The sequence below is a fragment of the Clupea harengus genome, chromosome 26 (assembly GCF_900700415.2).
Source record: "Clupea harengus chromosome 26, Ch_v2.0.2, whole genome shotgun sequence".
Classification (NCBI taxonomy): Eukaryota; Metazoa; Chordata; class Actinopteri; order Clupeiformes; family Clupeidae; genus Clupea; species Clupea harengus.
Window position 1 is genome coordinate 5,715,979 of NC_045177.1, and position 15,416 is coordinate 5,731,394.

The 15,416-nt window shown below is 45.2% G+C and overlaps 1 protein-coding gene across 1 annotated transcript; it reads right to left on the bottom strand.

Annotated features, from left to right (window-relative positions):
- Positions 1 to 219: 219 nt before the first annotated feature.
- On the bottom strand, positions 220 to 14,146 carry LOC105900198 (cytolytic toxin-alpha-like). The gene is made up of 4 exons (XM_031563482.1): positions 14,026 to 14,146; positions 12,371 to 13,792; positions 11,812 to 11,991; positions 220 to 377 (listed from the first exon to the last, which is right to left on the bottom strand). The coding sequence occupies exons 1-4, from the start codon at positions 14,144 to 14,146 to the stop codon at positions 220 to 222; spliced, it is 1,881 nt and encodes a 626-aa protein (XP_031419342.1).
- Between the last annotated feature and the right edge of the window lie 1,270 nt (positions 14,147 to 15,416).

A 15,416-nucleotide genomic window follows, 5' to 3' on the forward strand; every position in this document is an offset into this window, starting at 1 on the left:
GCTCAAGGTAAGGATTAATGGCTCAATTAAGAGCTCCTGCTGTTTGACCGACATGCCTCTCCGACAAATCAGCCGGCGGCGACCGTCCGCCCCGTAAATTTCGAACCTCGCCGTGATGGTTGTTGTAGAGCCTCGGAGTCGTGTCAGTCGTGTCGTAGAGTAACACGGGGCGCACCGGGAGGCATCATCAATTTTACCCGGCACCCTCTTTTCGCTTCTTCACGCTATGTCAGAGTTGGGGCTGCGGCGACTGCAAAGTGTGCGCAGCGCGGCGAGGGCAGACGAGAGGCTTGGGGCATAATTACCTGCGATGCCGCCACTGCCGTCGTCGCTGCCACCACCACCGCCGTCTAAGTAGGACAAATGATGCTGGCGCGCTGGCGCGGAACGGCCCATGTGTTCAAGCTCACAGAGAGAGAGAGGATTGTGGGCAGGCGTGTGCCCTTGCAGGGTGCTTAACGTGATTAAAGCCATGAATCACCGCTGGTGGGGTTTGGGGGGCGGGGGGGGGGGGGGGGGGAATGCTCCCTGTCCATGTTGGGTGACTAGCTTGGACTCTCTCCGACCGAAACGGGTTTTCCAACAGACAGATGACGTCGGTTTTGTATTATTTGGCATCTCCCTTCCAACGTAGTTTCAAATACATACATGTATGTGTGTTTTAAATCGCCAGTCGGATTGCTCATAAGTGTGATGTGGTGTGTGATATGTAGATAGCGGAGCCCTAACAGTGTAAGTGGCCTGAGAGCTGCTAGCCACCGTAGTTTCAAATGAGCCATAAATCTCTCTGTGGCACCTGGCGCCTGTCGCACGCCGGTGAATAGTGGGCTGTACCACTGTGCAGCAATGAAAAACTCTGATACTATACGCACAGTATATATTTTCATCTAATGTTTTGTGTGTGTGGGTGCATCTCTGTAAAATGTGTCGTGTGTGTGTGTGGGGGCCGATAGTTCACGAGGCAGCCCCATCAAGCATCGCTGAGGAACGTCTGCCTGGGTGTCGCCGCTCAGTACGAGTCTACTCCATCACCGGCTCCGTCACGCTGAGCTGCCCGGCCTCCATTTCTCACTTAGAGCGTGATTACTCGTGACAGCCACCGCTCCCCTACCATCACCGCCTCCCCTCCACCCTTCAGAGGCTTTCTACCCGCCATTATTGCCCAAAAACATTCCTTCCATCAAGGCCCAAAAGGCACGTACACAACCATCTCTAAACATCTGGGCACGTACACCCACCATCTCCTAAACATCTGGGCACGTACACCACCATCTCCTAAAACATCTGGGCAACATTTTTTGTCTTTTGATTTCCTCATTCGCAAAGACAATATTTGGAAACCGGTGCTGTGGTCGTTTATCAGATGCTGAGTGGCACGGCGATGCGCTGTTGGATGGGAGGCAGGTCCCTGTGCCGCCGGCAGAAAAAAACAACCGTCCACCCCCCGCCTTAGCCGGAAGGCATTGTCGGGGAGCTGAGGTAAGAAACCAACATCTTAGCCGCCTTTGGCCATCAAGGTGGGAATGGATTGACCGATTGCAGGGGCTTCATGGCTGAGGTAAGAACGTAGACTGTGTAGGCCATCGCTGAGATGTTGTTCTCAATTAAAGAGCTCCTGCTATTTGACCGTTGTTTCCCCACCCATTCAGGCAAAGACCTGCATTCAGACGGAAGCCTGAGGTAACGATCCCAGAGCATCGATCTCAGAGCGGGGGCCTGGTAAGATGAGTTTATTTAACAAACACTTTGGGCCAAATGATCAATGAGATGGATGGCCAGATTGCATTGCTCTGACCGCATTTAAACTAGCTGCTGATCCTGGCTCTGTACCAAAGCACTGAAATCAGAAGCATTTTAATTCTTTACTGGCTGTGGTGAAGCGAGAAACTTTTATTTATAAATGTACTATTTAAAAGTTCACAGATGAGAGCTGTGGAAAGATTCATTTTCATGTTCAGTAGGCTTTTCTTTCCCCTGAGCTCCAGTCTCAGATGGATTTCACACCTGTATGAGGAAGCAGTTGAAGTCTTCACCCCCGAATGTATGCATAGTAATCTCCTCTAAATGCCACAGTTCTTTTTATCTGTTGTCCCATGCAAACCCTAAGTAAATCTGTTGTACTGCATGTGTGATTAGTTGTGAAGTTGTTTTCAATGACTGGTAAACACACATTTTAATTAAGTATATGTAATTGAAGAATGTCAGTCAGCATGTGTAAATGCAAGATATATAATTTTCTATGTAAGTCCATTGAACTACATAGACTCATGACTGAAACAAGTTTATACATAGTCGAGTCATACGCTTATTTAACAGGATTATAATTTTGGGAAGAAATGCATGACGGCTGCTTAATCTAACAACCGTTTGCAGGTGGTCTCAAACAAAGCGTTTGATGCTGCAAAGACCTGATATATTGTGTGGACGTGTGGATGTGTTTGTTTATGCGTGTTTGACGCTGCAAAGACCTGATATATTGTGTGGACGTGTGGATGTGGTTTGTTTATGCGTGTTTGACGCTGCAAAGACCTGATATATTGTGTGGACGTGTGGATGTGTTTGTTTATGCGTGTTTGATGGTAGATGTGCCCCATGGCAACCAGGCCCATTGATTCTGCAATGAAGGTAGTGGTTGTGTGTGTGTGTGTGTGTGTGTGTGTGTGTGTGTGTGTGTGAGTGTGAGTGTGTGTGTGTGTGTGTGTGAGTGTGTGTGAGTGTGTGTGTGTGTGTGTGTGTGTGGGAGGGTGGGGGGTGGGGGGGGGGAAATCGCTTCACAGGTTTCACCGTGTCCCTGTCGGCCCCCATCTCTCTATCCGTGGTTAAAGACCCATCAAACATTCACGCTTAATGGCTGTGGTATTTCAGACAATTTAAAGCCCTGGTGGAGAGGGGACGGGGCAGCGGAGCAGAGCGGAGAGCTAATTGAAGTCTGCTGACACCATTAGCCACTGCCAGCGGTTCGGTAGTGAGTGAGAGAAAAAGAGAGAGAGAAGAGAGTGAAAGAGAAAGAGGAAAAGAGAGAGAGAGAGTGATGAAAAGAGAGAGAGGAAAAAAAGAGAAAGAGAGAGAGGAAAAGAGAGAGGGAGTGAGTGACAAAGAGAGACAGATAGAGAGGAAGAGAGTGATAAAGAAAGAGAGAGGGGTGGGGAAGAGGAGGGCATGTTAAGGGACTAGAGAGGGCCCTAGAGAGCTGGAGATCTCTCTCCTCTGGTCCCTTCCACTGTGTGTTCCACTGTGTGTTCTACTGTGTGTTCCACTGTGTGTTCTACTGTGTGTTCCACTGTGTGTTCCACTGTGTGTTCCACTGTGTGTTCCACTGTGTGTTCCACTGTGTGTTCTGAGCTGGAGATCTCTCTCCTCTGGTCCCTTCCACTGTGTGTTCTTTAGGCTGCAGTACAGACGAGCGCTACAGCAGCTGGGGTTGATCTGACAAAGCCTTTGAGGGAGGGCTGACATGGATTTGAAGAAACATTAGCGCTCTTACAAAGATTAGCAAAGTGTACGACATGGCATGTAACTTCCTGCGCATAAACAGTAAAAAACATTAATCTTCTTCTTCTTCTTCTTGAATCTTCATGGGTGCTTCCTCGAGCAAGCAGGATGAGCACACTTAATGCCACATGACCCCCAGCTTCATGAAGAACACTGACCATTCCTTTGTGAAACATACTGAATTATCTGTGCTTCTTTGTGCAGCTGCTCTGAAAGAAACAATCCAAGCCTTGGTTAGTGGAGAGCAGCTGTATACTGCAATGACATTGTGGTTGACAAAAGGGTCCATGGCCATGGTGACCCGAAACCACATGAATGATAGTAGAGCTCCAGGCCCATTTGGTGACCACGCAGTACATCGTGCCGCCCGCCCCCTCCTTTTAAGATTGGTGCCGGCGCCCTCGGCTATTATCTGCGTCGGCTGTTCTAGGAACTGTTACTGTACACTGACACTTTCATGAAGAAGGGAAAGAGAAAGATCAGAGAATCACACGCCATACGCATACACACGCAGCACAGACACACGCAGCATGCTCACTCATCCATTTAAGGACACATACAAAGACATGACACACACACACACATTTACAGATAATAGTAACTGCAAAATGTGTTTTTTCTCAAAACAGGTTTAGCTGCTGAATTTCTGACTTCATCAAATGATCCAGGAGCAATTAATGAATTAAGGAATGCCTTAAATGGTTTGGCATTCAAGTGCCATTGGAATCTGGATAAAAATGGATTTTATGAGATACTTTTGTAACTAACTAACTAACTGTAACTCTGTTAACAGATTGATTCCTTTCTCTTAGGGATGGACACACCTGTCTCCTGAACAAGCGAATGAATGTGTGTGTATGCCTGTAGGCTGGCCAGCCGTCGTATGAATGAATGAATGAACTTACAGGACTGTTTAACCTACATTTGACCACTGGCTTTGTCTTTAAGTGAAATTGTTTGAATTGAAGGAGATTTAAAAACGTTTTCTTTCTTTCAATCATTCCATTTCTTTCAAACATTCAACTTCTTTCAAAATCCCCACTCTCAGTTCTTTATTTGGTTAGTATGGGTCTGTGGTTTTTAAATGCCCAAACCTTGCAGATAACAGGATGATGTGATGTCTCTTGTGAGATTAAAGGAAACCTGCTTTTGTCTGAGATTAAGCTGTCTGCCGTCTTTCACACCCAATACCAAATGTCTATTGTCTGATGTGTTGAGTATGCTAACAGGCTTCCTGCCTCATGGAGGTGTTGGCCGGTATTATCTTTTTCTGAGATCTCGTTACAGACAGTTTTTAGGAATATGGAGAATAGCGATGACAAAAAAAGGAAGCAGCTTCTCACCAAGGTGTCGAAAGGGGACCATTCCAGAAAATCAACAGATGAAGGAACAGCAGAATCGTTTGAACTTCAAACAAACGCCATGCAGCATCTGGCCAGGACGTCAAAATGAGGACAAACTCAGACCACAGCCATCAACCCAGATCAACACCTCTGGAATCCACAGGACCACCGCAACACCTGAACCGATGACCACCACCAAGAAGAGATGACGGGGACACCTCAAAGAAATGGCAATCTCCTGATATGCTAAGAGATGCATAGGTGGAATGACCCCATAAGGAGCAAGACCACAGGAGGGGAACAACTGAGACAAGCCAAGCGTCACAGACACACACACACACACTAACACGCACAAACACACACACACGTCCTACCCCCTCCCAAAGGAAAGTCAACCCTTGCTTTTAAACAAAGGCAAGACACAATACACAGAGTGTCAAGACACACACACCTTCAACCATCATAGACGATCAACTCCAAGGGACCACGGAAAAATCGGGGAACGATTACCATCACCATCAAAGACACACACATTCTGGAGTCACACACACGAACACACACACACAGAGACACACACTTAACCGTATTACGTCAACCCACATTACAATAAAGTAATGCTCCATGTCATGTACCCCTCAGTAACCAGAAAGGAAATGTTTAAAATGTTGTGACACTATAATGTATCTCCCATAATCCGTTATCTTCTGTACTATTGTTTAATCCTAACCTTTCATTTTAGCTTAGTTTACCTTAGAGTTAACATGTGTAATTAAGTTTGTTCTGTGTTCTCACCGCTTGTAAACTGCATTTTCCGAATGGGTACCATGTACATATATGTATTACTTCTGTTATATTTCTCTGCTCTCACGGCTAAAATAGGATGGTTATTTTGATTTAACATCGGGAAGGAATTTGTCCCTAAATCAGAGGTCCACACAATTGGCGAAAAAGCGTGGGGCACTCTGTAACATGGGTTTCGCCTTCCCTCGTGAGAGAATGCCACATTTATGAGACAAAGACTGAACAAAGCCACTCACTCAAGAAAAAGAAAATAGTTAAATGATCTGATGTTTAAGACATACAGTCTTAAAAAGGGGGAATGAAGGGACCAGCATAGGTCATAAGAATATGCCATAGTCAATAAGTCAATGATATTATACCTAGTCATAATTGTTACTTTTATTTGGATGAGTCATGAGCCATGAGTGGACCTTGCTTGGTGAATATTCTTTGTCTCTGACCTGGGTAAGTGAGGTGCGACATTGGTCTCACCTCCCCCCCAGGTCGAGACAAAGAACCCTGCATGCGTGGCCCATTTCAATAGACAGTGACACCCCTTAATGTCAGTGTATTTAACAGACTGTTCCCCAAGGAACAAGTCAGATATGCTGAGGTGAAGTTCTGTGAGGGAGGATGGATCTGAAAGTCTCTGTCTCACAAAATGGTCGGCCGCCATTCTTCAAGAATAAACCTGAATCCTGACTGATCAAACCTAAGACTGAATCTTCAATATATGGTATAAAACTAATTACCATCAATAGGTAACAGATTGCAGATAACAGATAATAGGACTTTCCGATAAATATACACTGCTCCTCTGAATTTAATTTCGTCTTGATTGAGCACACAAAGACACAAATGGACACACACATACACACTGAGAGCACCAAGTAATAAATAAGACAGTCTTTTACACTTTATCAGTTTTACAGTCGCTTTGGGACATTAAATGCAATGACAAAAAGAATAAATGTTACTATTAGTAATCAACATTTTTTTTAAGGCCTCGATGCCATTTTCTGATGGTGTTTGTGTGGCAGAAGTTTACACGGACTCAAACGGCTACACACAGTTAGTTGCCATTCTGATCCTTATAAAGCCTCTCGCACTCTGAGGGATGAGATCACTGCGGATGATTCACTGAAGGGTGAGATTTTGTATGCTGTAAATGGTGAAAATGTGACTGAACACCTTGTTTTCTGAGATAGTGTCACATACTGTTACGGTATATTTCCCTCATGCTGGCCTGGCACACCCACTCTGGCTCACTGACCCGTGACATTTAAGACACCCTTCCTGCACTTGGACATATTTTATCAAGCCTTATCATCAGACAAGTACTCGATCGAATGAGTGTTAAAAATGTACGGTGTCACTGAAACTGATGAAATATATACTTGACAAACAATGATAAATCGTTGAACCATTTTGCATGTCATGACTTACGCAATGAACTCAATGACTATTCAACAGAGAAGCTGCATAATGCATTTTGATCAACATGACACATACGATTGATTGGTTGACAAATGATAACGCAGGTAACTGCGGGCCAATAGCACAAGCTCATTTGTATGAACGTACCAAAGCATTTGCAATTTGTTCAAAAGAATGAGAAATTGTGGCTATCATGTGTACAAGTGACTAGATGATGTGGAGGTTGAACAAGTCGTTTTGTAAAATTTCAGGTCTGATCTCAGAAATGTACTAAATCGACTGAGAAACTGTAATTAGGTCATTATTCAGTGTAAACAACAATCATTATTCAGTGTAAACAACATTCAGTTTGAGTCAATACAATGTCATGACACTTTAGTGCACGCTGACACGCCAGAGAGATCAACAGCACACAGTCACAGTAACAACACCATTCATTCAGCTAAAGGGGAAAAAAACAAAAAGCCTTACATCCTTCAAAAAAACTGCATACTCCAAACTCTCTCTCTCTCTCCACTTCCTGCTCCTTGAATACATGAGTGAAAACCATCCTGCACATGCTGTCTCTCTCTCTCTCTCTCTCTCTCTCTCTCTCTCTCTCTGTCTCTCTCTCTTTGTCTGTCTCGCTCTACTGAGGCAGACTGAGGCACTGACCTGTGTTTGAGGCGGTAGTGGCAGCGGTGGCACCAGAACCTGCCTGCTCTTAATGAGTGCCCGTGGCCGGCCCCGTGTGCGGACCTCGGTGGAGCCTGTGTTAGCTAATGATGGGCTAATGGACTGGGCAAGCCACAGCAGACTAATGGGGTCCCTCCTAGGGCCGCCCAGCACGTCTGCGTGCATGTAAATGTTGATTTGTTTTGAGTGTGTGTGTGTGAGTGAGTGACACAGTAAGAGAGAGAGAGAGAGAGAGAGAGACACCAATATTACCCATTAGAATGATCAGAAAAGAACACACAAACACACTGGTTAAGTGCAGTTGTGTGTCTGTGTGTGTGTGTGTGTGTGTGTACAAGCATTCCATTAGGGAAATTACCTGAATAAATGATGAAACATTGTGAGTGTGTATCTGTGAGTTTATGTGTATCCATGTGGGTATATATGCATTTGTGTATGTGTGTCTGTGTATGTCATTGTGTTCATATCAGTTAGTGTGTTTGTGCTTGTGTGTGTGTGTGTGTGTGTGTTCCTCTCCTCTCCACTACTCTCCTCTGCTCTCTTCTCCTCTCCTGACCCTTAACACTGTTTCTCCTCTCCTCTCCTGTCCTCTCCCCAAATCTGACCCTTAACACTTGTGCTCTTCTCCTCTCCCCTCTTTTCCTCTGCTCTGCTCTGCTCTCCTCTCCTGACCCTTACCACTGGTGCTTCTCTCCTCTCCTCTCCTCTCCTCAACCCTGACCCTTAACACTGGTGCTCCTCTGCTCTCCTCTCCTCTCCTCTCCTCTCCCCAACCCTGACCCTTAACATTGGTGCTCCTCTCCTCGCCCTAAATACTGGTGCTCCCCTCCCCTCCTCTCCTCGCCCTAAATTTGACCCTTAGCACTGGTGCTCCTCTCCTCTCCTCTCCTCTCCTCCCCTTCCCTCCCCTCCTCTCCTCTCCTCTCCCCAACCCTGACACTTAACACTGGTGCTCTTCTCCTCTCCTCTCCACTCCTCTCCTCTCCTCTCCTCTCCTCTCCTCCCCTTCCCTCCCCTCCTCTCCTCTCCTCTCCCCAACCCTGACACTTAACACTGGTGCTCTTCTCCTCTCCTCTCCACTCCTCTCCTCTCTGTAATATGTAGTCACTTTAAATGAAAGAAAGATGGATACTTTATTTATCCAGAGGTAAATTGAGGAAATCCAGTAGCTTTTACAACTCACAAATAGAAGTGAAACTTACAAAACATAAATACACACAAATAGTAATGAGACACGCATGAATGTGTGACAAGACTAAGATATTGTTGAGTCATGATGAGCAATAGAAACTAACCAGTGTAAGGCGTGATTTCCTAAGCCAATGGCCGAATAGGTGTCCTGAAGGTGTCTCTCTTCACTTTGCTGAAAACATATCCTTTATTAAATCAACTTTCTTTCATTGTCTGACTCCACTCAATCAGGAACTCAGCTCCTGTCTTTTAATGTAGATTGCTACCTGTTTTTGTAGGCTGATCTCCAACTCATTTATTTGAACGCCTATTGTCTGTTTTATGAATGCCCCTTACTTTTGATTAACCGGTTTCTTCGAGGGATAGTGTCGCACAGGATTTAGCCACAGCCGATCTTTTATCTCGACATATTCCACGGAAACAACCTGTTTCTAGTTCCAGATCCTAATTCAAAGGCTACAATGCTGTTACGGGACCTTGCAGCTTGTTCGATCGACTTGGTTCAGGGACAGGCGCCAGGCTGCCGTACGATTCCGTGTAACCAGTCGATCCAGTGCAAAGGCTGGTCGCAATCCACCGCTGTATAATACCATTAACAGTTCTGCTGTAGCATGTATAGCTCAGTTGAATTAACCAGTAACCTCAAGTCTTACTCTTTACGCCGCTTTGGGTATGGAACTACTCCTAGCCAGTCATTGCGGAAACAGAGTTACCTACGAATACATCTCTAGTTAAGAATTTCTACCAGAGGCCACAGTGGGTCAGAGTTTAACAATTTATTTAGTCAGGTACAAGTTACTAATACAGTTACATATTGAACAAGTATAAGATGAATAATCTAAAGTTATAAGACTAAAAGAAACATACAAAACATACAAACACTCAGAGAATATGAACATACCTGGCTGCTTGGACTTGCCTCTCTGTAATTGATTATAATCAACTGTATCTTTAATGCAGTGGTTCTCCAACTTTTTCTGTCATTCCCCAATTTGAGCAAGGGGGCCTTTTCAAGCCCCACCTGTCCCTCACCACTCCAATATAATGGTAGGCCAAGCTTAAAATTGTCAATAACAAATCAATCACAAATCAAAGTTCAAAAATAAAGAAAATCAATAACAAATAACATCAGTTCAGAAATAGAGAAAATAAAAGTACAATGGTGTCAATCCATATCTAGACATATCTGAAAACAAAACCCCCAAAATCTATAACATTGGGCTACAGACAGCGTATGTTGTACCGTGAAGAAATGCGACAGATCCCGGGTACAGCATACGGCGCGTGTTGCGACTGTCACAAACCAATTGGGCACTGTTGTGCAGCCTGCCACCCTTACAAAGCTTATGACTAAAATCTCCACATGTACCAAACCAAATAAAATGCTAAATGCCAGCATAACTAAACATATCTAAAGACATGCAATACCCCCTAATTAATAAAACTGGCCTACAGACAGCGTATGTCGTACGGTGAAGGAGTGCGACAGATCCCGGGTACAGCATACATCGTGTCTTGTGACTGTCACCAGCCAATTGGGCACTGTTGTGCACCCTGCCACCCTATGGCCATATTGCCTACTGTTAAATTTACTACCTAAAAGTATCGCTTTATCTGTTTCCAAAATTGATACAAAAATACAAACAAAAATGTTCTCTCTCCATTATAGCATGTTCCAATTGCTGATGGATGTGGAAACATTGCTCCTCACCCCCACTACTCCTCATCTACGCATATGGACAGCCAAACTCTACCCTCTCACTCTGTTCTTTTCTTTCTCTCCTAATCTAGACTATCTTCGCTGTGGGACGCTGCTGTAGTCTCTTCACCCGATCTACCTGTAGAAACCCTCGATAATTGCACCTACCGCCACCGCACTGCCGTACACTTACTCTACCCCATACCCTATGCTAGCATTTATATACAATATATATTATTACCACCACCGACATGTTTCTCTGTTCCTACTCCCCCCCCCCCCTCCACACGAAAACAAGGAAACAAAACTAAACGATCAATTAGACTGATCAGCATGATTGGACTAAATTATCAATTAAAAGTAATAGACTGATCAGCATGGTATGGATTGATTGGACTAAATGATCAATTAGACTGATCAGCATGAAGTTGATTGGAGTAAATGAATCATGTGTGAGTGTGTGTTTGTGTGTGTGTGTGTGTGTGTGTGTGTGTGTGTGTGTGTGTGTGTGTGTGTGAAAGAGGGTGTGTGTGTGTGTGTGTGATAGAGGGTGAGTGTGTATGTGTGTGTGTGTGTGTGTGAAAGAGGATGAGTGTGTGTGTGTGTGTGTGTGTGTGTGTGTGTGTGTGTGAAAGAGGATGTGTGTGTGTGTGTGTGTGTGTGTGTGTAAGAGAATGAGTGTGTGTGTGTGTGTGTGTGTGTGTGTGTGTGTGTGTGTGTGTATGTGTATGTGTGTGTGTGTGTGTGTGAAAGAGGATAAGTGTGTGTCTCTCTTGAGAGGGATGCTGCAGATGTGTGTGTGTGTGTGTGTAGAAGTCAGGAAGATGTGTGCGTGTGTCTCCTAGCACAAGGTCACTGAGCAGTCTCTATGCTCAATGGTAAAGCCTGCATAAAGGGTCTCATTAGTGAATGTGGTTTTGAAGGTGTGCAGGTGTGTGCGTGTGTCAGAACAGACGCTGTAGAAGGACAGAGTGCCAGCCTCACGGTCCAGAAACACTCCCACTCTGGAAGAGGACTGGGGGATAGGGAGGTTACCACTCTCATTAACATTATTGTACCAGATGGAGTAGTAGCCATCGAGCTGCTCCAAACACCAGGTCTTTGCATTCCCGCCAAGTACGCAATTATTTCCCTGTCCATTCCTATTCATGCTTTCATAGACCACACCCATATAACTCTTCCCTTTCCACTCACACTCCCAGTAGCAGCGTCCAACCAGAGGCTCTTTGCTCAGCACCTGCCACCAGTAATCAAATCTCTTTTGGGAGATAGGATTAGGATATGGCTGTGGCTCCTGGACCCATGTCACCTTCCTCCCAGACACACTGACATTAAGGTGCGCCGTGTCTGGGTCCAGTGTGAGCTTACAGGCCACTGCAAACACAAAACACAGCAGACAACACACATCACAATGGGACAACATAAACACATACCTTACACATACCTTACACATACACATACAGACACACACACACACACACACACGCACACACAACATTACTAAGCCCTATGCACACACACATACAGACATTTAACACACATCACAATGGTACGGCATAAACTAACCTTACACTGACACACAAACACACACACACACACACATTACAATGGTACGGCATAAACATATACCTTACACTGTAACCCAAACACACGCTCACACGTTACAATGGTATGGCATAAACATATACCTTATACTGTCACACAAACACAGCATGTATTCATCGTAATAAAGAGTGTTATGACTGATACTTACGTTGTTGTAGTGGGAGGCTTGTTACATGTGGCTCCTTCAGGGCTGATTCATGATACCAGCGGACTGCAGCTCCCGGGCGCTCTGGGTCTGGAATGAAACTGATCACTTTCTTGAAGGGTGCACTTTCAAAGACTTTGCGTGAAGAGCGCAGGTTCTCATTAACATCTTGTCTCTTGTACCAGGGAACTTCCTGTGTTGGATCCTGTTCAGGAGTTCTGCTGGTGGAACCACTCTTGAAGTTCTCAACTGCCTGTGAAATATTTTTCAAGTACGGCTCCTCGTACCTCAGAGAGGTGAAGCTGAACACAAAGGCATCTTTGACCTTTGGGTCCATGAGGAAAGTGTCAAGCTCATGGCCTTCAGCTTTAATCATGTAATCTGGTATTGCTTTGATGTTCATTGTGACAATGTTGATTTCAGTCTCCTTTCCATCCAGCCACTGCTCCATTTCTTTCCCACTGAAGCCAGATGCATCCCGGGACTTCAGGAGGTCTCTCAGGGCCGTTTCCTCCATGTTGCCTCCTCTGATGGCCGGGATCAGGACTGACATTTTCCGTAGGAACTGAGCGGTGAAAAACCTCAGACTGTTTTGGAACGTCTTCAGTTTGCGAACGATATCTTTAGCCCTGATCTCTTTGCTACTCTTCAGCAGGTCGTTGGTTCTCACCTCAGCCTGGTGGAATTCATCCATCACCTTCTCTAGCTGAGAAACCAGTGTGTCTGTGATCATTCTCTTCAGCTTGGACTCAGTATTACTAAGCTTGCTCAGTGGATACAACCAGACCTTCACAGGCACAGCCTTCTCTCCTTTCTCCCCCAACAGACTGGGTAGCTCTTTGTACACCTTCACTGCCTCCTCGAATGTAGAAGGGAGGTCTTTCAGGTAAAAGTCACCATTGAATTTGCAGCTGCAGTTCTTCACCTTCTTCTTGTCTTGATCATCCATGTTTAGGCTTCCATCCCCACTGATCTCAATTGTTGGGATCTTCTTGATCATCACAGTCAGGTTCCCCTGAATTTCTTGCTTTTTTGAATCATCGCTGGCCATTTCTTGGAATTCCATGAATGCATCAGCCCCATAGAGCACCTGAGTCACAACATGTGTGGCATCTGTCATGGCAAACAACTCCGGCTTTGGAGTCTCTAGTTCTGATATCATGAGCTCTTTAACCTCGGTGTTCACATGGTAACCCAGGGTGACACTGCACTGACGACTGGAGGAGGTCTTCTGGTTGAGGTACTTTGCAGAACCTCCCACCTCCACCAGCCCACAGAGGAAGCTGGCCTTCACTGAGGCGCTCACGTCCAACAGACTGGTCTTCTCACTGAGGGACTCAGACATTGACACCTGGAACCTTGTGTTGGGCTGTGGACTGACACGTGTTTTGCTCTGTATGTCCTCAGTCTTCCAGAGGCTGAATCCTGAAATGAGAGGTAAGACAGCAGTCGCAGCATTACCGACACTGGCTTGTCCATGCCCCCATGGCACTAATACAGTACTGACAATGGCATGGCCATGGCACTAATACAGTAATACAGTACCAACACTGGCATGGCCATGGCACTTATACAGTAATACTGTGTGTGTGTGTGTATGTGTGCCTGAGTGTGTGTGTGTGTGTGTGTGTGTGTTAGTGAGTGTAGACCTGCTGTACCTGCTACGAGTTTGTCATTCCTGACATTGTAGAGCGTGCCCAGATCCAGGGGTCTGCTGAGGGCGCTGACCACCAGCTGGGAGAACTCTGGATCCGGAACAATAACATAAAAGGAAAGCATTCAGACACACACAAACACACACACACACACACACACACGCACACACACACACACACACACACACACACACAAACACACACACACACAGACACACACACACACACACCACCACCATGGAGAACTCTGGACCCGGAACAATAACAGAAAGGAAACCTTGTTTTGTTTGGGAGTGCAGCCTCCTGTAATATGTTTGGAATGCAGGGTCAATTTTGTAAACTGATTGTGAAATCTGTTTTTTTCTTCTTTGCTTAGAACTCTCTGGATTTGCTTCCTTCTTGGGTCTATTGTCTAAACAAAAGGGACCTCATTCCTGAACGCAGTTAATAAAAAGTTAAGAAGAACTTTCCTCTTAACTCCACTTACAAAGTTCCTTAAATGTGTGTGTTGCTGATTTGATGTAATTTAACAAATATTTCATGAGTAATATAGTTGTTTGTCAAATTTTATTTGGCATTAGTAAATACAAATACATTTTTACAGAGTGATAAAACGTGTTATAGAGGCTATTTTGCATGGATATGAATACAGGTGTGCCTTGTGGCACCCTTTTAATGAGTCACCATGACTCACCTTGGGTCATACTGGAGAGTAGCAGGCAGAAGTGCAGAGAGAAGAAGATGCGTTGCAGGCAGCGGATCCGGGAGACACTGAAGTCCAAAGCTGGTCCTGTAGCAGTTGTCTCAGACGAGCCACCTAGTGGATATAGTAGTGGTTCTTAACCTTATTGGAGGTACTGAACCCTGCGAGCTTCATCAGTGCATTCACCGAACCCTTCGTAATTGGAAAAATAAAATATGATTTCTTCAAAACATAGGTATATATAAAAACGACCCGACATTGCTAGTGTGAACCGGGCTATACTGTGTGTGTCTTGACCCCTGCCGAACCCCTGAGAGTGACTCAACGAACCCCTGGGGTTTGATCGAACCCAGGTTAAGAACCACTGACCTAGTGGATATAGTAGTGGTGTCACCATCAATGGTCTTTGACACGGAGTAACAGATGGAACTTGGAACTTGGCTACAGAAGGACGTAATCTTTCCTCTTTTCCGTTACTTCACATTAGTGGACGCTTGCTTATGAACAGTGGTGTAGTGGTCCCTGGAGAAGTGGGTATACTCTTAATTTTGCCATTTTTTTAAGCAGCCCATACAGCACAGGATAAACGCCCTGTTTTGAGAAGTGCAATGCTGACTGAAAAAGAAGTGGGTATACTCCGTATACCTGCAGATACTCTGGACTACACCACTGCTTATGAAGCTGCTGTGTC

Bases quoted from the DNA above. Each gene is read 5' to 3' on its own strand.
- LOC105900198 (XM_031563482.1), bottom strand. From the start codon at position 14,146: ATGCTTTCCTTTTATGTTATTGTTCCGGATCCAGAGTTCTCCCAGCTG. The intron at 13,793-14,025 runs GTACAGCAGGTC...CTCTCATTTCAG, and splicing joins GAATGACAAACTCGTAGCAG to GATTCAGCCTCTGGAAGACT. The intron at 378-11,811 runs GTGAGTGGAAAG...GTTCCGCGCCAG, and splicing joins TGGACGCTGCTACTGGGAGT to CGCGCCAGCATCATTTGTCC.